We start from the raw sequence: 22,500 nt of genomic DNA on the forward strand, positions 1-22,500 counted from the left end.
TTCCCTTTGTTACATTTGCTTGAAACTGGGCAGAAGTTACTCAGAGGGACATCTAAAGGATGGTCCAACTGAAATACTTCACAGTCAAATACACCTTTAGGAAACCTGGCTAAAAAGAATTTATCTCACAGAGATGCACCAAATTTTTCATGGATACCTATCGTACCTGGAACTGTCAGAGTATATGTGATTCATATTTATAGCAAATTACTATTGTTCATAAGTTTCACTTTGGGGAAGTGAAAAAGTTAAAGACTTTGGGGAAAGTGAAACTTCTGAACTTTTTTCACTTTGGATTCTGTACACACATATTTTTCAGTAGTTATAAAACCTTTAGATGGAACAATTTTTAAATTCATATCAAAATAGAGCCCACTTGATCCTGTACTTGAAATATTTAAAGACATACTTCTGATAAGTTTAGCTTTTGCAGACAAAAGACAGTGTCACTAAAAATGTAACATTATATCAGAAAATAATATGTGCTGACTGAAATAGTTTCTCTCTTGCCCTTCCTGTGACTGAACGAATCAGGAGAGAACACGGAAACAGCTGGTCAAACAGATGAATCAGAGTGAAAAAGCACACAAACAGAGATTAAAGAAGCTGGCTTTGCTACAGACCACCAGGACTGAAATCCTCTTCCTTCAAGTAAGACACAATTAGGAAAGGAAGAAGGTCTCCTGCGTGAAACACCTGTAAAACTTATTCCTGTCAAAGGCCCAGTAATGTACTAGACATACCGTCTTCACTGGTGTGGGGCTCTGTGCTAGCATCCTGGTCCACTTCCTCTAATGTACCATGTTCGCTGTATGGGCTGTCACTGAAGGGAAACAAAAGGTCGAGCAGAGAGAGAAACCACAGCATGAAAATGATGCTTCAGTGGGCATTAAACCCCAGGCCCTTTCTTCCCCAGTCCACTGGGGGTAAAAGATGTCTTCCACACATACAGAAAACATGCCACCCCCATGAGATTATTTAAAGTTATTCTTCTAATGTTACAAAGTTTTGTGCAACATGCTACGAATATACAATTACTGAATATACCTATAGACAATACACATCTCCTTCAAACAACATCTTCAGTTATTAAGATGTTCCCAGAACCTTTGAATCCTTCCATTTATGAAAAGGGTGCGTGTGGTACTAAAAGAGGAAAGGAGCAGGGAGAAGGCATCATAAGCTGAAATTTGTTAAGACGGTTCACAGACATAAAGCCAGTTTCTGGATGCATGCTCTGCATAGCACACCTGGAATTCTGGCTGCACCTGGCTGGACACAGGGGTAGCTTCCTCCACAAAATGTTGTAAGGAACCTCATTGTAATTGCCTTTGCTTCATGTTTTTTATGGCTAATGCATTCCTATGTGAACCTAAATGCTCTTATTTATCTTCATGCTTCCACTATGTGCAAAAGTAATTCCATATTGCAGGAGTTATCCAGACAACCAGTCTAATGATTTTGTTAAGGAGATAGAAGAGTAGTATTCTGACTTACCAGTAGTCGTCTCCAGCCATGCATTTTTCATACACTGGGCCGTCAAGTTCTTTAGCATCTGGAAAAATAGCCTCATGATGGATAATGATAGTTTTGATTATCTCATTCACATGTGCCTGACAAGACACTTGGTCTTGTATGTCTGGAACAGGCATCAGGGTTGGCCCAAAACAAATAGCCAGGTTGTATGGATCCATCATGTTTTCATCACTGTACTGTGAAAGGCTGTTAGAACAGAAAAATCACGAAAAATTGACTTTTCCACTGTGAGTAACTTCATTCCGAAAACTAGAGAAACTTTATTTTCCATCACAATTTCCTGTTCTCCCTGACACTTAATCCCACATAAAGCAACAAACAAAAAAAGAGGACTTCTTCAATAGGCTATGAACATTATAAAGTGAGTTTATAGTACATAGATGTATGCAGATGTATGTGTTCCTACACTATTGTGTTTAGTGTACACTGATTCAATGGGCTAATGTAAAATGCATCAACTGCTACTGCTTCCATCTCATCAGTGCTTATCCTTGGAGGCCCAAGTGGACTGGATCCAAAGTGGATCGCGCTTATCATTTCTCATCAGACCCTGATGCATCTCTCCCATCAACCGGCTATACAACTTAGGCAGACTGGATTGTTTTCTGGAGGTAGCGAAGCTCCTGGATCTTGCAAAGGCTCAGGTTTCTGTTTTTACCATACAACCTAAAAACCTTAAATGCCCAAAAACTCCCACAGGGGTTTCATTTTGGAAGCAACCAACAAAAGACTTTGATTGTTCTTATTAACCAATTTTGCAAGGTTTCCTTTCCAGACTATGGGAGTGTTTTTCCTGTGGATGCACCAGGAGCAGTGTGGAGGTATATGAGATTTAGCCTGCTTTATGAATTGCATTCCTGTGGAGAGCACAGATGTAGCTAACCTGGCCACGTAACAAGTACAACCTCATATAACTCTATCTGATTTGTATGTCTAAATAGAGGAGAAGCTGGGATATAAGCCTATGAGATATTTACAAAGTGTCCCTATAGAGGGATGAATTAATCTTTTCAATTAATGGTTATTTTCATAAAACTTCAGATCTCTGTCTCTCTTTTAAATACTGCTTGAAAGTGGCTCAGAAATTACTAGAAGAAAGGAAACAGGAACAGCTGTGAATACAGGCACAAACACATAACCTGGCTGCAAAGACCCTGTTTCTATAGGAACAGACAGGATGGATGAAATGGGGAAGGTCACAAAGATAATATGAATCAGCAGAGGGAAAATTTAGAAAAAAAAAGAGGAAAAGGGCAACATGAAAACAGATATAACAGGAAACAGACAATATGGCAGCAGAAAGAGAAAAACTAGAATCAGGTCAAAGTATACAAGAAGCAAAATTTGCAGTGAAAATACTGGGGTCAGCAAAACCAGACAGGGCTATGAAGGACTGGAGGGAGAAACACAGTGCAATTGCCCAACCTGACTTTCATTTTCTCTTTGCAAATGAAGAAGTTTTTCTGGAACGATGAAGACAGAACACCACTTTCCCTTTATCACACAAACCTCCTTGCAGCAGCTGCCTGTGTTTTGCAATGTGAGAACCACGCCACTTTATATGAAAGCATACACAGGGGAAGTATGTTCTCTATACTGGTAGCCCTATTACCAGAAAGTAGAAGCAGCAACAAAGTCTCACCCTGGCAGTGCCTAGTATCACATAGGTAGCTTGCTTGTGCTGCCTGAACATACTGTTTATTTTTCCTGTCAGGAGATTAAAATCAGCTTGAGATAAGGAAAAAAAAAAAATTCTTATAAATTTCGTAAATTATTTTTAATGTAATTACAGTTTGTATTTGTTATCTTTCTCATCAGCTTATTTTGTTATTGGCTTTAATGCTGTAGCCTGCACTCCCCATTTCAGACAACACTTCAATCTGTCTTATTACAACCTTGCTCAGTTTTGGACAAACATAAGTTTAATATGAATGAAAACTGGTGTTTTCATTCATATTTTCATTGCCATTTAGAAGATCATATTTTGTGTTGAATGGAGCTTAAATGTAAATTGTATATAAGAGTACGAATAAACCCAAAGAACTTCAAAACCAGCAGAGGAAGGCAGATAAAGATACAGTACCTTGGGGAATGATAAAGCACTTACTGATTGAGGAAGGCGAAGAGGTATCTCATCACTATAAGGACCGACCTGGGCAAAGTAAGGAGGAGTTTGCGGATGTGAAGAGCCCTCTCATAGAGATTGTCTATTCCTGCAAACAGAAGAAAGTATTTTAAGTTCTCGTTCATATGATGGTCTAAAATAGCATTCAGCCAGTCTACTCAATTTACTCCAATTCTTTACCATAACATGTCTCTAGCCAATATCTTCTCATTTTTGCCTATTAGAAAAGTAAGATCTAAAAGTCCTTCTCCCTCTCAGTAAAACCAACACACTAACATCTTTAAATATAAGGCATCACAAACCTGCCTAAGTCAAAGCCCATGACACTGCTGAGCTGGACAGCTCACAAAACCACAATTTCAGTACATAAATCCAAGACACCAAGGAGAGATGTTTGCCATCAGTTTCAAATACAGATTCATTCTCTTTATTTGAATGTTCATATCAGACACAATATTCTGATCACCGAGCTTCTCTAATGAATTTTCTTAGTCAAGTGTCCAGCTATAACTCTCTTAATGGCAGAGTAGGAGAAAGGCTTTATGTTTTACAGTGTGTAAGCAAGAAATACAAAAATCACAGGTATTTTCCCAAATGATTTTATAGCAGTCCACCAAAATTCTTCTGAAGCACACAAAACAAGGTCAGCTTAATCAAAGTATCAGTTCCTAATGTCTTATAAGGATGCATTACTTTCTATGTTGCTCAGAAACATTATGTGGCTCCAAGGGGGGGAGTAATGGAATGAAATTATATATTGTTTTCCAAAATGAGAAATATCACATTTTTTTACCCAATGTGTTTTCTTTGAAAATGACACTGTTAGAAACAACCTAAAATTTCAGTAATGTTTTTTACATCAGCCAAGAAGGGATGCTGCAATTAACAACATCTAGGGGAAATCTTAGGAGACTACATGAGAAATACTGTCCAGTGGCACTGAAATGGATATTAAAAAATTTGGAAATGAGAAACAGGAGCTGATTTCAATAGTTGAAAAGCCATTTGTACCACAAAATGTTATATTCAACAGCACACATTTAAAGTAATTACTGACATAAAAACAGAGTTCCTGGTGTTTATTTGTGTTCTTTGGTATGGCTGTTTCTACCAATCAGCATTTATTTGTAGATGTAAAATATGTGTTGATTTATGTTTCTTAGAAGAACAACTGGTGTCTATTAATTAGTATTTTGGTACCAAGAACTAAGCATAAGCTGAGCACATCGGCAGTGAGACTTCTGTTTACCACACATAAGTGCTGTACTTCATTAGGAAGTGCCAGTGTTGTAAACTAAAGGGGAAAATCTGTTCCCACACCTGCATTTACAGGAGATCCCACAGGCTCAGCACCTTTAGTGTGCTGGGGAAAAGAAGGTTTTGGGATGGGCTGAAGCTTGGCTCCTTCCTGCAGAAGAACAGCCCACCATCAGCACGAAGGAAGCCCATTTGGATTGTGGTATTTACTGCAGGAGCAGCAAAGCGAAACTCCTACAGGAGGTAAAATCCTATTCTCTAGCAGAGCAGCTGAAGGCTGGAATGGTGTCCCTGGTGAGATGCCACTGACTGCCACAGAGCTGGTGGGGAAAAGGACTGCTGACAAGTTGCATAATTTATAACCCAATGAGTCACACTGGACCCAAACTCTAGCTGAAAATCAGTTCAAGACATTACACTTTCTCTGTTGGAGTATGGGACTTGAAATTTAATTTTTATGTTTCTGTTAAACTTGGACTGCACATATCAAGAAGTATTCCTGGTTACTGGTAAAGAACCAGAGCTCATGGCAGGGATGTGCTAAGCCTAGGAGCCACTTGCACAGCAAGGATCTGCAGAGCAATTGCAATTCTCTTCTCCCTTTCCAGTGCATACCACATCTTGGAGATGCCAATGCTATGTACCCTCACTTCTGCACTGTAGTGCCACACTGCTGTTCTGCACAGCCCACAGCCACTAGTTTTAGTGCAAGGCCTTTCTCCACCTGCCTAAACTAAGCAACTCTCCAAAACTAAGTGGAAGGAGCCTGATCGTATCTTCAGTCCCCAATCTTCCAACAAAAGCAGCTGCTGTTACAGCTGGTGGTGTCTTGTGAGTCTCCAGCTCAGCCATCTTCCCCCTGACAAGGCTGTCTATGAGTCTCTGTACACAGAGTTGCAGGTCTGGGTGGTTTTGAGCCTGTGTGCGCATGCACAGGTGGATTTTCTATGGAGTGGGACTGAGAGAGGAAGGTCCAAAGGCACTTTGGTTATGTCTTTCAACACTCCTGCCTCAGCAGCACTGCTGTGCGGTGCAGTGGCACAGCTCCTCCCCAGTCTTTCTGCCCTGAGTGCTGCATGTGGGAAGCTGGAGGGAAGTTGTGACACAGGACCAGGACCTGCCTTCTGCATTAAAGCCTTTCCTGGCTAATGCCTTATGCTGCAGACCTGCCTCTTCCAGCCAGTTCTGGAGACTGGCCCTGGCCCAGGTTCAGTCATCGCTGAACTCAAATCAGACCTGAGAAATACACTGGCTGGGCTTCCAGGCAGATCCAGCAGCTCCTTCCAGCAGTGTGCATCTGGAGGGAGCTAAACCAGGATGGGGCACAGTCTTGAACACAGGCAGCTACCACACAGTAGTTATCATACTCTGCAATTTTCTTGTGGTCTGTGCCAACTACAATTCTTCCAAGCAGTTCCTAGACATGGTTCACAGGATGCATGAGCCAGAATTGGTCCCAGTAGGCAGCATGGACATGGCAGAGTAAGTACAGAGAGCTCGGCTGTATGGTCGCGCGTTGAGCTATCCCAGCTGCCTTAATAGAAGCATGATCAGTACTAAGTACTAGCAAGTCACCTCTATACTGAAGCAGTGACAAACTATACATGCTGGAACAAGGTGTGTGCATTTCCAATACCTTCCTGGTAACTCAGTTCCAGTTTCCATAAAAGCCCCTTTACTGAAAATCCAAACTACTGCTAAGTGGTAAATCTGTGTGCTTTCCATGTTATTTCAAAAGGCTTGTTTTTCTTTCTCAGCACTGATTTGGTTTAAAGGAGACAGGTAACATGTTATGTATTTTTGTGCGGCTTTTAACTGAGGAGCCAAATTTCATAGTTGCTTGTGTTTATGCAGTGTGTGAGCATTTGAGTACACAGGAAAGAAGGAATGCACAGAGTGATCTTTCTGCATCCAGGCAGAAAGAATTTGCTGCTTCCTACACAGAGGGAAGAGAAAACATTGCTTTACCTCCACTGGATTTGCTGAAGAGAGACTCAGGACAGAACGGCCACCCAGGCTACAAGCTGGTTGCTGTGGGAAACCACTGGCAATCCCAATACTGCAGAAAGCCGGTTGTGTCTCACAGCACTTCTGTTGGAGACCCTCTCTTCATTACTCTGATTTTCAAGAAGTGTAATTAGCCCTACCTCGCTGCCCAGTGAGGTATTAGCCATTTCTCAGCTAAGAAAACTGAAGTGCTGATATTACATGACTTGTCCTAATAATGCAATTAGCTGCCATGCAGAAATAGAAATCAGCGGATTTGAAAACTGGTTCATTACTCTAATGATAGGATGAGACTCACATTCCCAAACACAAACAACAGGACAAGCCCCTGGCAAGGCCAAGTACACGGAAAACTAATGTGTTTTTTCTTACTGTGGAGTGAGGGAGGGAGGGAAGAGAGATCTGTGTGAAGGACACATGAATATCAACCACAAATAAAGACTACCATCAGGTAGATACCACAAATGGAAATGATTATTACTTTCTAGTTCCTAGTTCTCAGAGCAGAGCAAAACTTTTGGAGTTCTGGTCTGACCCATGAGCAGGAAAGTTTCCTGCCAGACAGATGAGAAGTTGTTTGGCATGGGAACACTGCTCCTGTCCAAGTGGAGCTACAGTGCAGCCCACAGCACAGGAGGCATTTGTGGGGTGAAACAAGAGAAGGGGAAGAGGCCAGCTTCTAGGGTTTCATGACTCTGTGGAAGAGTCTGGCACCTGTACCCAGAACTATTAATGTATTTTTATCAGACAATAACGGAGTAAAGCATCCTAATAATATAAGGAGCTTGGTTTTCTGCATATTCATAAAATTATCAAGACATCTAAGCATCAGAAGTGTTTGGGATCTAAGGAACCTCCACCAGTTACTACAAAAAATGAAAAACTGAGAGCTCGGAGCATTCTTCAGGGATCATTTAAGCCTATAGTCTCACCCTTTGATTTCACCTTAATCACCTCTGAGAGACACCTGTCCAATTTGTTTATAAAATCCTCCAAAGAGGCAGTTCACAACCTCCACAAGAAAATCTGTTTAGGTACAATCTTGCCTTGCTCTTGGAAAAGATTTATTTATTGATTTCCCACAGACATCATCTGCAAACACTCCATGTCCTTGAACTGGATGAATGAATCCAGCTGCGACTAACGTCATTGCACAAATGAAAGAAATACTTAATAAGCTAGCTGCTTCTTTGTCAACTATGGGCCAAGGACCAGTTCTCAGTAGCATGAGACAGGCATAAATCCTAGAGGTTCTGAAGGAATCCCAGAGGGACCTGGACAGGCTGGATTTGATGGGCAGAGGCCAACTGTATGAGATTCAACAAGGCCAAGTGCTGGGTCCTGCACTTGGGTCACAACAACCCCATGCAACACCACAGGCTTGGGGAGGAGTGGCTGGAAAGCTGCCCAACAGAAAAGGACCTGGGGGTGTTTATCAACAGCCGGCTGAACATGAGCCAGCAGTGTGCCCAGGTGGCCAAGAACGCCAAGAACATCCTGGCCTGTACCAGAAATAGTGTGGCCAGCAGGAGTGGGGAAGTGATCGTCCTCCTGTACTGGGCACTGGTGAGGCGGCACCTCGAGTGCTGTGTTCAGATTTGGGCCCCTCACTACAAGAAGGACATTGAGATGCTGGAGTGTGTCCAGAGAAGAGCAACAAAGCTGATGAAGGGTCTAGAGCACAAGTCTTATGAGGAGCGGCTGAGGGAACTGGGGTTGTTTAGCCTGGAGAAAAGGAGGCTGAGGGGAGACCTTCTCACTCTCTACAGCTACCTGAAAAGAGGTTGTAGCAAGGTGAGTGTCGTTCTCTTCTCCCAAGTAAAAAGCAATAGGAAAAGAGGAAACGGCCTCAAGTTGCCCCAGGGGAGGTTTAGGTTGGATATTAGGAAAAAACTCTTCACTGAAAGGGTTGTCAAGCATTGGAACAGGCTGCCCAGGGAAGTGGTGGAGTCAACATCCCTGGAGGTATTTTAAAGAGGTGTAGATGTGGTGCTTAGGGTCGTGGTTTACAGGTGGACTTGGCAGCTTTAGGTTTATGGTTGGACTTGATGATCTTAAAGGTCTTTTCCAACCAAAATGATTCTACAATTCTGTAATCATCCCAGAACACTGTATGTGCTCTGGAGCAGCAGTGTCACCTTTGCTTACTGCAGAGACAGCCAGAATCAGTGAATGCCCACTGTTCTCTTCCATGAGAAATAACACATTTTAACCACCTAGTGACTCACAGTGAGGTTTTTGCAAAGCCAAACTCTAAAGTGAAACAGATCAAAAGTGAACAATCTGCCTCAGAAGAGTAAAGGAAACCCGAGAGGGGAGAAAACACAATTACTAACATAGAATCATAGGAACACAGGATCATAGCATTGTTTTGGTTGGAAAAGATAAGTTTGTTGGAACATAAGTCCCTAAATACAAATAAAACAAAACTAAATTATAACAGTGATACATTAATCCTAAATAACATTAAGAAAGTGTAAATTGAAGTTTAATTAAGCCATAATCCTGAAATAGTGGAGCATGTAAAAGGCAATAAATATTCAAACATATAAATGCAGTGCTTTGGTGAAGGAGAAGAAAATACTTTTGCAAGAGAGCAGTTGCTGGCGGGTCCAAAATATTTTGGGCCTACCAGAAAGCTACATGCCTTTATTACGCTGGTTTAGTTAAAAATGCTACAAAAGCACTGTATGTTTCCTGGTCATGGTTCTACACAGGATCTCTCCTGCACTGGTGGTGAGACACGGTTATCCAACGAGGAGAAGATTCAGCCTGGGAGCAGTCAGAGCTCAGAAACATGAGTTCTGGACTGTGTCTGTTCTACCACCCTCTGTTAACAGGCAGTTTCCATGGGCCAATATCAGAAGTTAACAGAAGAAATGCAAACGTTTTGCAAAGGGAAGATATTATTGATCAGAACATGTGGAAGGAGAAACCTTGTGTCAGCAATGAATGAATTGTAATACACTGAGAAGCCAGTGCTGTGCAAGCTAAGCATATTTCACAGGCAAGGGTAGTACAAAGGAGGAAGAAGAATACAAACAATGATAATGTAAGCTCTCTCTCTCTCTCTCTCCTTTAGGATGACTGTTTTGAAGGATAAAATCCAATGTGGTATCTGTGTGTAGGGGTCACTCGCTACTTCCACTTGGAGTGGTGCCTACTGGTAACAGAGTGAATGCCTAGCGCATATTTTACACACTCGCTGAATGTCAAATGGGATTGAGTTACACTTGTAGGTGTAATTTTTATGGTAAATTTGCAGCTGACAAGTAAACTACATGAATATGGATTAGTGCTCAAGTTAACAATTTGTGCTTCTTTCCACTTTGGTAGATGGGTCCAACCCAACTCAAAGATATGTATATACTAACTCAGCAGTGCCACTCTACAGCTCTTTCAGATCTATTCAAGAACACATTAGTGGAGGACAAACACAACGGTATCCACTGTCAGTTAGGGAAGGAAACAGTTGCTGTCATTTTGTTGAAACTTTTTCAGGAAGAGCTGACAATTCACAATATAGTTTTCCACTTTTTAAGTAATGTGCAATAGTCTGGAAAAACAAAAAAAATAATTTCCTTCGATAACATTTATGCCTTTAGGCAAATGGACACTGCTGGCAGCAAGGGATTAAAATTATGAAAATCAGAAGGAAAAAAGATGTAAGTTTTAATTCATCCCAGCATCTTAGTATATAAAATTTAAGGCAAGGGAGAGGAAACAAAGAATTATAATGACCTGAGCAGAAGCTAAGCTGTCTGGGTAGCTAGGATGTGTCTAATGCTGCACTGCACAGCTACGTAAGTGATACACATGTATAAGAACTCACACCAGGAGAGGAACTGCAGCTCCCTAGCAGTCAAGGTGAATTATGGCCCAGCCCTCCACACAGCTCCAGCACCCTCTGCCTACAAGCAATTCCTGTTACAAATATTTCGCTTGTGTTTGGCCCAACCTGTTTCTACAAAGGGGCAGAAAAGCAGTACAGTGCGACTCTGCTCTCTTCCCTTGCACCTTATTTTACCCTCTGGATTGCTGAGTGCTGCTCGTTGCCACTCGTTTTGCTGAGAATACAGAATTATGGCCCATGATCACAAGGATTCTTTACATTCTGTCCCACCTTTCATGATTGTGCAGAAGTCATAATTTGGCCCAAATTTTATCTAAACCAGTTCCTAAACCCAAACAGATTAACATTGTTCTCATGAGTCGAATTAATACAAATTGCCCTAAAAGTCACAGTAATTTGCACTGTTCCACTGTATTTGCAAAAGGGAAAGCATTAAATCACAATGCTCTATTTCATTTTGAAATACATGCATAAATGCAAAGGAATTCCTCAGTGGCCGTACTGAGGAAGGGTTCATTTTGCAGCTGTAGCCTCAATTATGCTTGACATCCATAAATAAGTACTTCAGTTTCAAGGGTTTTTTCACTGGCAACATTACATTTCCATATAAAATGTGTGACATTCTGCCCTTTTGCAGTTTTACGTGAACGTTAATTTTATGAATTTGCTTTCTCCCTCCCACTTTTTACAACAATTTCTGGCAAGGATTAAAAAAACCACACTGACATTTATCTTGAAAAAAACTATTTGAAAACAAACTCAATATTTATTTTTTCCTTACCATTTATCAGATAGTGAATGCAATATGAATTGAGAGTATTTAAACCTTCTTAATTAAAAATTTGAGAGCTTTCTGGACTTAATGTATCAACAGTGATCTAAAGAAGTTACTGTAATGTGTTCTCACAGAGGAAAGGGAGTCTGGCCCTGCTCCTGTTAACATGAAGACAACATACTTATTATGTGAAGCTCCATGAGCACAGAAAAAAATCTTAATATAACTATGACAGGTTCAAAATCTGAAGTGGGAGAAAAATCTTGCCTAGAGCGTATTCCTTACTGCAAGGTACACAAAGCATTAAGACTAAAAGATGGCAATAGAAAGGGTCTTTGAGACACTTTTGGATAGTACGAACCACAAAGGTAGTATTTAGGCTAAGCTGTGACAGGTAGTATATTCTGAAATGTTTGTTGCTTTTTAAAATAACCCAACATCTTATTCCCTGGAAGTAGTGGGCCACTTAATGAAGTGCAGAGTCTAGGTACACAGCTGTAAAAACAATCCACCTCAGGCTTCTCCGATGATCAGAAGACGCAGACATACCGTTCCCAGTGTGTGGTTCTGAGGCTGGCTGTGGGTGCAAGGCACAAGGAAGTTGCTCTCTCTACTCACATCACATTCAACACCCTCACTCCGACAACACAAACTAAACCCACTCCATTGTGCTCAAAGAGAAAACCCCTTTTGTCCTGCCATGTATGAAACTTACCTCTCCTCCCTCTGCTGAAGGAAGGCATTGACACATCATTTCAGAGTGTCCCAAAAGATAACCTTGTGGAAGGCAAAACAAACAACAAAATAATTCTCCCCTTGGCTTCCTCCAACACCTGCCAGAAACAGATCTGGGACTCTTACAACACATTATTAGGAAGAAAATCCTCTGCTTTCTTCTATAACAGCAATAGCAGAAGTAAAACCTATCAGAACCACTCAATTATTACACCTCATTTTGTCAAGCTGTTGTAGAGATGACAATCCAGATTTATGACAGCCTCAGAGAACAGCCAGTCTAAACCAGGATCAGATGGCAAAACATCTTTCCCAATAACCGTCCCATTTAAAAATGTGGCTTGGAAGAGCAGTGACTTTCCTGCAGGCTATTAGTTGTTACTGATTTCAGCTCTGCTTGATGATACTATTACTTAAAAAAAAAGGTTGTCAACTCTTTTGAAAGAAAATAATCCGCTGCCTACCTTCAACATGCAATAGTTGTACATCTTCTAAGGCAATCAAGGCCTAATGCTAGGGACTGAGTATTTATTGCTATTTTCCTTGAAGTTGTTAATAACAGAAGACCATTTTGGAATAACTGAACTGGATCCCTCTCAGACAGTGATGCTCTGAGAGGTTGGTGAATCTCTCCCACCTGCAGAGGTGTCATGTACACATATTCAGTCCATTGAACTTCTGCCCCTCTTTCCAAATACCCCATCCTGCCTTCAGAAGCTTCAATGGCGAACGGCAACTCTTTGAAATAATCCAGGTTTCTCTTATAGGAAGACATTTAAAAGGCTGTTTTGGGCAAATATTTTTGCCTCTCCTAAGCGCTCATTTGTATAATCTCTGTAAACCAAATACTCGTTCTCGGTATTTTACAATTCTATTTAAAACTCTTCAACACAACAGAGTGCAATGCCATCTCCACATACAAGAACAACTATTTCTGTTTTTCTTAATGCTAAGTCAAAATAATAAAGTCATAAAGAGATCCAATAGGCAGAATCTGACAGCAGAAATTTTGAAAAGGAAATCTGGTACAAATATTTAATGATGAAAGTGATTAATCATTTGAACAGCTCATCCAAGAATGTGGTAGGTTTTCTGTCAAATAAAGCTATTAAATAAATAAATATTCCAGTAGACAGCCAGAAGTTATGGAAATCAGTGCAGGATTATTAGGTAAAGTTCCATCATCCCTGTCACGCAGAAAATCACTCAGTCAAAATGATCTCTTTTTAGATCCAATTTCTATGACTGGTAGACATTTTCTGGGCTGTGGTACCGCAGTTAGCTAAAGCTGATCTCAGACAGAACCAAGAACATGCTTCCTAAAGAGACAATGCCCTCCTCAGCATCAGGGATTAGACTGTTAAACTGCGGTTTTGAGGTCCTTCAGGACTCCTCAGTACCACCAAGTCTGTAAACAGCAACAGCTGCAGAAATCCCCGCAAAAAAACAAAACACAAAATACTGGACACAGACCTGGTCACAGTGATCCACGTATTTGTGACCTCCAGGCTGAATTACTACAGTCCTCCGTATGTGGGAAGGAAACCACACACGCTGGGTTCCCCCAGCAGGGAGCAGAAAACCCCATCTGATGGCAGGCCCAGGACTGTGCACACATCTATCTGTCGTCCTGACTGCTGGGCTGAGACCCCTTTGCCAAAATAACACTGGAGAGAGTCTGCCCTAATTAATATCCCAAAGGACTGGCCCTCATTACCTGTGAAACTGCCCCTTTCTCCACTTGGCTGAAGCAGGCAAGTTACAAAGGAAGGGCTGAAAGGAGGAAATTCTTCCACAAAGCTAGCACCTCTGACAACTTCTAGGGGGATAACTGAACTGGATCCCTCTCAGACAGTGATGCTCTGAGAGGTTGGTGAACCTCTCCCATCTGCACAGGGAACAGTAAGTCTACTGATGGTTGGCTTGGCCTCACACCTCCTCAACATCTGCAGGGATCTGTGAACTGGAAGCTGTTTTGTGCATGCCAGAGCAATTCACTCATCCACTGAGAACTTCCTAAATTATTACAACCTCTCTGTGCCCAGCTAAAAACACCAGCAGTGCACAGACCCATGCAGTGTTCCTCCAAGGTATCCCATTACAGCCTGGTCATGCTTGTGTGTTGGAAGGCAGACTGGGCTCTTCTGCAGACAACACTCAGCTGCTCCCCTCCATTCCTGCACTGAAAGGTTTTCCTGCAGGAAAAACCTTCTGCAGGAGGTTTTAAGCTGAGCATAGCAAAGGTCTAGAACCACACAACATCGAGCAGTTGGTTACTTATCCACCAGCACTGACCCCAAGCTCTGGGGCATGAAAACCTTCGTGGAAAGTAATGTACTCTGTTTGCGCAGTCATGACCTCATACCCTCCTGTCTGCCCCAGTGCACAGAGGAAAATAATAACGTGTTTAAATTTATCTATCTCTGTATATCAAAAGATATTCTTCCTGTCCTATTAAACAAAGAGTTGTACTGTACATTACTCCCATTGGAAAAAGGGAACAACCACAGCTGCAAGTATGACTAATAACTGACCCAGACTGTTACAGATGGCAAACAAATTGTCTCAGAAAAATCTGTGAAGTAGCTCTTTTTTCAGGCCACTACTGTATATATGAAAAGTAAAATTCTATTGAGAAAGAAATAGAGATTTCTACTTACTGATACAAGAAATAAGATCATTAAATCTTTCCTTAGGAAAGACAGGATTTTCCAGCCCTCGGAAATAGAGCTTCAGTACTCCAGCAACTGAGTTAATGTCATGGTTACTTTGGTCATCTGCCAAAGGATTTTCACCTTAAAAAGTAAATAAAGTGAATGAAACACACATGCAGGAGCATTCTTGCGTGCAATATTTTTATAAGTGAGTGACATTTTGGAGGTTTTTTGTTTTTAGTGTGTGGGAGGTGGCAATGCAAGCATTCAAGTAAGATAATAAACACTGATTTAGAAATCCTAGGCTATGATTAAACTAAAAACAGAAGCCTAAATAAAGCTTCCTTTAAATTACATAACCTATTGATCTCTTAGGTCCTGAACTTCCAACTGGGTATTTATGGACATGTTATGATTTACAGTTAGTGAAATAAAAAAGCCAAATGTTCTTAATTGAATAGGGTTTCTCAGACTATGGGAGCTTACATAAAGCAAATCTAGTCAGATAACTCTTTGAATTGGAAATCTGTCTTCATTCTGAAAAACTAAACCCTTCAGGAATATGTGTAACCATTTTGTGAAAATACTGTATGGGACTTGAAACCCCAAAGGCCGTGACCAAACTATGGGTAATTTTAAAGATTTAATCTTTATTTTGAAACACTTTAAAATGTGTCTACCTTCCAGACTAATACTTCCTAGGAGAAGCAGTTAGCAAGGAGGCAGATTTAAAAGGTGGAGAATAGGAGGATGTGGCTTCACTTAGCATGTAAAAACAGCTGCTTCATATATCTTGTTAAAGACAAAATCAGGTTTAACAAGATATGTAACTAATCTTGGGGAAAAAAAACCTGTGCATATTTCATGCTTTTAGTCACAGGACTTATTGCTTCAAGGGTTTTCTCATTAGCAGATGATCTGCAAAAGGTTTTCCTGCAAATTAAAAAAACAGCTTCTAAAACCCAAGAAAAGAGAATGTAAGATTTAAAAGCAATTTTAACTACTATTGTTTTAACACAATTAGGGGATTGCTGGATTGTGGCTCCCATAGCAGAGCAATCACAAGCTAGGCGTTGCAAGCCATTCACGTTTAAAAAGCTGTTTTCACTTCCTGGTATCGTCCTCTGGGGCTGAAGTTTCCTTCGGGAATGAAAACAGTGGCTGAAAATGGAACAACTCTTTCGCAACCTGTATTGTTATTGATCACGATGCCACTTTGGCAGAGGGACCAGAAAGTTGAGCACTTGTATTCCAGAAGATCGAGTAGCAGGGTTCTCAAATTGCATTAAGTAGTCTCTTGAATCTAATTAAAAACCATAATCTTTCCTTTCTGAGGATCTTTAAAATAAAATATAGACAAACTATTATTCACAGTTTATCATTAACAAAAGGCTAAAGTTGACAGTTGATTCAAGAGTCATATGCCTTGCCTAAACAAAATGAAAAGCAACCTCATGCTCCTAGAACATAACAGGGGAAAAACATGTACATGTCATTATTATACATCATCTTTAAGCATAAGATGGTGCAAAGTTTTAGGTGCAGTACACAAAGTGCACACGGTGCACACAAACTGCTTAAACAGCCAAGAAAGTAATTAGAATTTAAAAGATTTTTAGATGTTAGATATTAAGGTGCTTGAATAAATGAAAATGCAATTACCTCTCTCAAATGAATTTTTAATATCATTGACTTCCACCTGGGAACCAGACACTCTAAAAATTCCCTGATGCTGAAGACCTGCAGCAAAGATGGGAGACAGTGGTGGGAAATTAATCTAGTTTTTGAAACACTTTTAATCTCTACTTTTTTAAAAAAAAGCTGTGGTGGTAAATGCGTTATGCAAAAGATACACAAAGAAGTCAGGGCAATAATGAAATGACATAGCATGTTTCAAGCTTACCATATAAATTGATAAATCTGATACAGCTTTCCACGATGAGTGGAATGACTTGTCCTGAATCCTGGAAAAATAAGAGCAGAAAGAGGGAACTGCAGACCAGAAAGAGTAAACCTCCCTACTCTGGACTGAATGAGAAAATGCATTTTCTTGGTCAATCCAGATGGACATATAGTATTGGCAAAAAAACACATAAGGAAACATCTAATCTCTATCAGAGTTCTCTTCCCATTTAGGGAGGGAGGGAAAGGAACAGGTGAAGAGAAAAGATGATGGTTCTTCATTCAAATAATTTAATCAGGAAATTCAGAATTCATTCTCTACCTCTGCCACTGTATCTGGCTAACACTGTATGTGGCATCTAAGGTCATGCACGTGTTTTAGGTTTTTGAAGCAAAATGAGTTAAAGCAGTGACTTGCCTTTTAAAAAGTTTATTATTAAGAATAATAATTAATGATAAAGATGATCTCTCTGCATCCATTTAACTTACCTTTCTTTTCCTGGTGGAGAAAATCCTACATAGACCTAATTACACAGGAGCTAATTCCTTGAGGAGGCGGGCTGGGTTTTTTTTTGGTTTTTGGTAAAAAAATTTGATCTCAGTTGACAAGGCCTCTTCTGGACCTGCTGGACTATCAGAAAATTTCTTGGAGAAGAACCATTCAATGACATTGCATGGGGTACCAGGTTTGTCTCTCCTGACCTGAGAGCACTCCTATGAGCTCTGCTGATTTGCATGTCCTAACACAGAGCAGATGATGGCCTGGCACACTGTTTCAGGCTGCACTAACTAGCTGGCAATACCCTGGGTGGTGAACTGCAGCCACTTTGAGCTGAGCAGAGCACATGGTTCAGCTGCCTCTTCCGTAGGCACAAGGCATTGGGAAAGGGAGGTCCTACCCTACACCTCCCCCACCTGCAACTGGCAGAGCTCACGAATCAAAGCTCCTGGTCTCAGACATGATACAGCAGCAGGTCTACAGCTACATCTTCAGTTAAGTAGAGGTGTTTTAATAAAGGAGAAAAAATGCTCATAATGGTAGGGGGAGAAGATGACTATCTTCTTTTTTTCTTTTAAACTGCTGACTTTCCAAAAGAACCATCACAGTCCTTTGTCTGTGTGTTTTGGCACTTTAAAAATTGGATGTTTTACCCCAAGAACATTAAGAACTACAAGTCATCAAATATCTATTAAAGACACAAATCACATGATTAAAAATTATTTAGAAAACTTGGTGCTTATGCTGGAAATAACGCTGTTTCGTAAATAATAGGTACCTTTGAAATTCTTGTCTTGGAAACTATAATTTTGTTTTCCAAATGAATTTCAAGCATCTAAGTGTTCAGAGAATTGACTAATTCATTTCAAAGTTTAATATAAAACCAGTCTGTATTGCAAAATCACGAATTCAAAAGCACCCTGTAACTCAGAATACACATTTCCTTTTACAAACTAGTCCTTCATTTTCATGCTAAATTACACTAATGGGAAGTTTATGAATTAAGCCCAAGTAGAAGAAAAGTCAATTACTAAAAAAAGTTTGAAAAATAACACACAGAGAAGCAATAAAACAATGCACTTCCTGAGGTAACCTAACCCCTGATTTTCTGTGTGCTCTGTGTTGTTTTAGTGGTGCTTACAAAAGACTGTACTGCTAATTATGCTATTTAAATAGTGGCTTGTTCGTCTTTTAATTTAAAACCTAGCAAAGACGGGCTAGCCAAGAACCAATAATGTCTGGATGAGCACGCTCTGTTTGAGTTGTGTCATGATACAGCAACAGCTGAATTAAAAAAACCTCCATGGAACAGGTCAGTTGCTAAAACCAGGAATACTGTCATCTTCACCAACACCGAGCACCCTGGCTCTCCAAAAAAGCAGAGTATTAGAAAACATGCACGACATGCACCCGTCTCTCCTGTTAGTACACTGGTTCATGCAAAGAATGTAAAGCCTTGGAAAAGATACCGTTTGCAATAAGAAATCACAAAAAACCCCCCCAAAAACTCTCATATCTGGTTTTGGAGAATATGTTTAGAACCATGCACAACTTTGTAGTCAAGTAATTCCCCAAAATAATCTAAACTAACAGCTTTGGATCTTGGATCTAATGTCAGGAAAATAATTTGAAGTAACCATCTGTGTTGGCTGAAATGTCAAGAACAGTGACCCTACCTCTGCTGTGAATTTAATCTGGCGTGTGCAGTCAGTGAATGTATGTTTGGGACTAATTAGCATTTCTGATGATGCAAACCTAACGAAAAGCAAGTTGGTGTGATACTGTATTTCACTAGCTGTAATCCTTTTGAGCCTGTCAAAATGACTCATCCCTACCAGGAATGACATGGTTTTTGGGCAGGGATGCATTCCTAGGTTAGCTCCCACACTGGCAAATCTGTCACAAGGCTCCCAGCTTTCTTTTCCTCTTTCATTTCAAAAGACAAACTATGCAGACTCTCCACTTGTAAGTAAGCCCTGTCATTCACATTGCCATGTAGCATAACCCTCTTCTCTGCGAGGGAAAATTATGGGGTGTCATTTCTCCCAATTCTCTTCTATGCTTCTCTGATCCAGGTTTTTTTTGCGATGGGAGTTTCTGCTTCTTTGCTTACTTTCATCCTTGAGGAAAAACTGCTTATGATATTAATCTCTTGCATTATGTGATGATTTCCTGAAAGTCTTTGCATCCTCACAGCACCACCTGCACAGCAATAATTTCCCCTATAGTTGTACTGAAGGTGGCTGAAAACTCTGTTCAAAGACAGTTAAACTGGTATGGTGCCACAGAATCACAGAATTTGTTGTTCAAAATATTTGCTGCTAGCTATGTTGTGCAGGAAGAAAAAAAAAATCCCAGTAACATTCAAACCCAGTTAACAAAATCAGGAATTTCATTCACTGCATTTATAAATGTATAACTACATATTTTTTTTAAGATTTCTTTCCTTTAGCTCTTTAGCTAGTGTCCAGAGGCACTAATTGACTGTGATGGCCAAGTGCTTCTTAATGAATAATGAAAAAATTCATCATTTAAGACTGCAATTACTCCAGAGTTGTGCTCTGGTTCACTTTTGCCTGCTGTACTTGTACACTCATTTCTTAATGCAAACTTCTCCCTCCAGGTCTTTGAAAGAACTAATTTTGAGCCAGGCATGAATGCAACCCGAGAGCGAGGCAGAAATGGTTCTCTTGTCACCAGAACTATACCTGATGTCTCGTGTGAGAGTTCCTTCGGCCTCGGCTAGAAGCATTATTAGAAATAAAAGTATGAGAAAGAAGAAGATAGTAAATACAGCAAAGATACAAGATCCAGAATAGTGGTGATCACAATTTCACACAATATAATAAATTCCTAAAGTCACAGGAAATCAACAACTGGATATCAAACCCAGGGTAATACTGCTTCTCCACAGACTTTGAATACTGAATGTAACAAAAATGGCAAGCAGGAAATTGTGCTAAGTTGTGGGATGCACCACTACATTCTATCCTCTATGTGATGCTAAGTTTCCTAATAAAACCAGGCTGCCAATACTATCCCTACTAGATTAACAAAATTGTAGGAAGGCTGATGTGAGAAATGAATCCCTCCCTTCCCCTCTGACTTCAGGAAGTATTATATTGATCAACCGGGAAAGAAAAGAGCCCCAGGACAGACTTAAACATAATGATCTGCCTCAGCTCACGCGAGGCGGTGACCATTATTGTAAGAAGTGTTGAGATCAGCCAACCGCGTGGCTGGTGCCAGTACCTTGATGAATGACTCCAAATCACCATTAAACAACTTAGCACTATACTGTGATTGGGGTCTGGGCTTCCTGTGTTTCTGGGGCTTAGGGGGAAGATTTGGAGGCCTAAGGGAAGGGAATATGATTACTGAGCAAGGTAGAATTAAGTCACACAATAAAATGAAATGTCTGTAAGCTGATAGCAAAACAAGAGAACATTGTAAAGGGAGAAATAAACACAGTACTTATCAAATAAAGACTTTCCATCAAATTTAAGTGTAACAGTGATTAAAGAGTGGAGAACTCCCCCATTAAAAATGCATTACTTATCCATAAATATTGACATTCTTTATGAATCCCTGCTTTGCAGTTTTACCATACACATTTATTCCAAACACTGCACAATTGGAATGGCCTTTTTTGTTGCGGTCATGCATGAAATGTGCAGCAACCACTGGAATTCATCCTGCCAGCCGCGGCAGAACACAGACCACTCAAAGCACCTCTTATCAAGCAGAAAAGTTGCTTCATGCTGGAGAAGCTTCAAATGCAAATTAAAGCTGCTCAGCACACTCCTAAGATGCTTCAAAACCAAACTGTCTGCATTTTCTACTAGAGCCAGGAAGGTTAAACAGCTTTAGCCTTCCACATCCAATCATCAACATTTTCACACAGGAAAAGAAACACCTTGCAAATTAGCTAAAGGAATTAAAAGAATATAACCAAATTTAAGCAAATAAACAAAAGCAGCATAAAGCAAAAAAAGAAAAGGAAGAACACACAAAATTTTGGTCTGCAAAATGTTTACCTAGTATGTTACACATGTGATGACTACAACTGAAAGAGATTACAGGAAATAAATATTGTTCTCTAGGTCACAATTTATTTTGTGAATGTCAGGGCACTCTGCATGCCAACAGTTTCTCTAGTTCCCCTGCATAAGCAGTCAAATGTTTCTATGGGTTTTTCAGCAAATAGCAAAAAATCAAATGTTTTGGGGGAAACAGTGAGGAACAAAAATGCATAGAACATTAAGTGGTGGGACTTTGGTCTGTTTGGGTACTACCTGCTATCTTAAACTCATCTTTAAGGAGATTGTCTTCCCTTCTACAATTTAACTTTGACCTTGAAGAACATTTCCATTCTCATGTTTTATAATCTGGAAACTTAACTGAACCTTGGGGCAATAGGCAGGTCCTAGCCAGAGCAGGGAACGGGTGCTGAGGAAAGGAGAAGCAAGCCCTACTCCCTCAGAGTTTCTTTCTCTAAGTGACCAGCTGTGAGAAGACAATAGGTAGGATGGTTTCAAGCTGTTCCCCCACTTTACTTAGGTAAAATCATTGCCTAAATCCATCACCTTCTTTTAGCTGCTTACAGAGGAGGGAATTTAGGATGATGTGAGCCTGGTGAGTCAGCTGCTTCAGAGTCAAGATAGAACGTTTTCCTCATTAGATATGTTTGCTGACTACCATGCATTCTTGGTATCATCTAGGGGCAGAGTTATAGTTAAAGACACAGGTCTCAAAATTAACAGCAACTGGGAAGAATGCTCTAATTTGTTACCACTTTTCAATTGGGGTTGTATAAGGAAAGAAGTGACTAAGTCCAGCTTTTTGTAGCTAAATTGGATCATGGAATGATGGGAGAAAGGCAGGTCTGAAGTCTGTAGAGACGTCCCCAGGAATATGGGGGCCAGGCAAAAGAAATTATACAAAACCAAGTGGTCCAGTAAAGGCAGAGCCAGAGTTGGATCCAAACTTCTTAGCTTAGCAAGACTTTTTTTTTTTTTAATTATGTTTTTTTTTAAATTCAAAGATGAGGGCAAGGCCATTCCTGTCCAAGAAGCAAAGAGGGGAAAGAGAAGGCATCGAGAACGATGTGTTGCATGGAAAGGGAAGGGAAGAGTGGGACCAGGAAAGCTGGGCTGG

The 22,500-nt window shown here is 40.4% G+C and overlaps 1 protein-coding gene across 1 annotated transcript in view; it reads right to left on the reverse strand.

Annotated features, from left to right (window-relative positions):
- LOC104529141 (SLIT-ROBO Rho GTPase-activating protein 1) overlaps positions 1 to 22,500 on the reverse strand; it is a gene marked incomplete at its 5' end in the record, with an annotated part of 49,405 nt that overhangs the window by 10,618 nt on the left and 16,287 nt on the right. The window contains 7 exons of the mRNA XM_029086314.1: positions 744 to 823; positions 1,498 to 1,722; positions 3,644 to 3,749; positions 14,949 to 15,083; positions 16,605 to 16,682; positions 16,846 to 16,906; positions 20,052 to 20,085. Coding sequence (XP_028942147.1) covers positions 744 to 823; positions 1,498 to 1,722; positions 3,644 to 3,749; positions 14,949 to 15,083; positions 16,605 to 16,682; positions 16,846 to 16,906; positions 20,052 to 20,085 — 719 coding nt within the window. The remainder of the gene's footprint in view (positions 1 to 743; positions 824 to 1,497; positions 1,723 to 3,643; positions 3,750 to 14,948; positions 15,084 to 16,604; positions 16,683 to 16,845; positions 16,907 to 20,051; positions 20,086 to 22,500) is intronic.

This window comes from Antrostomus carolinensis, unplaced genomic scaffold, assembly GCF_000700745.2.
Source record: "Antrostomus carolinensis isolate BGI_N321 unplaced genomic scaffold, ASM70074v2 scaffold2058, whole genome shotgun sequence".
NCBI classification, from domain to species: domain Eukaryota; kingdom Metazoa; phylum Chordata; class Aves; order Caprimulgiformes; family Caprimulgidae; genus Antrostomus; species Antrostomus carolinensis.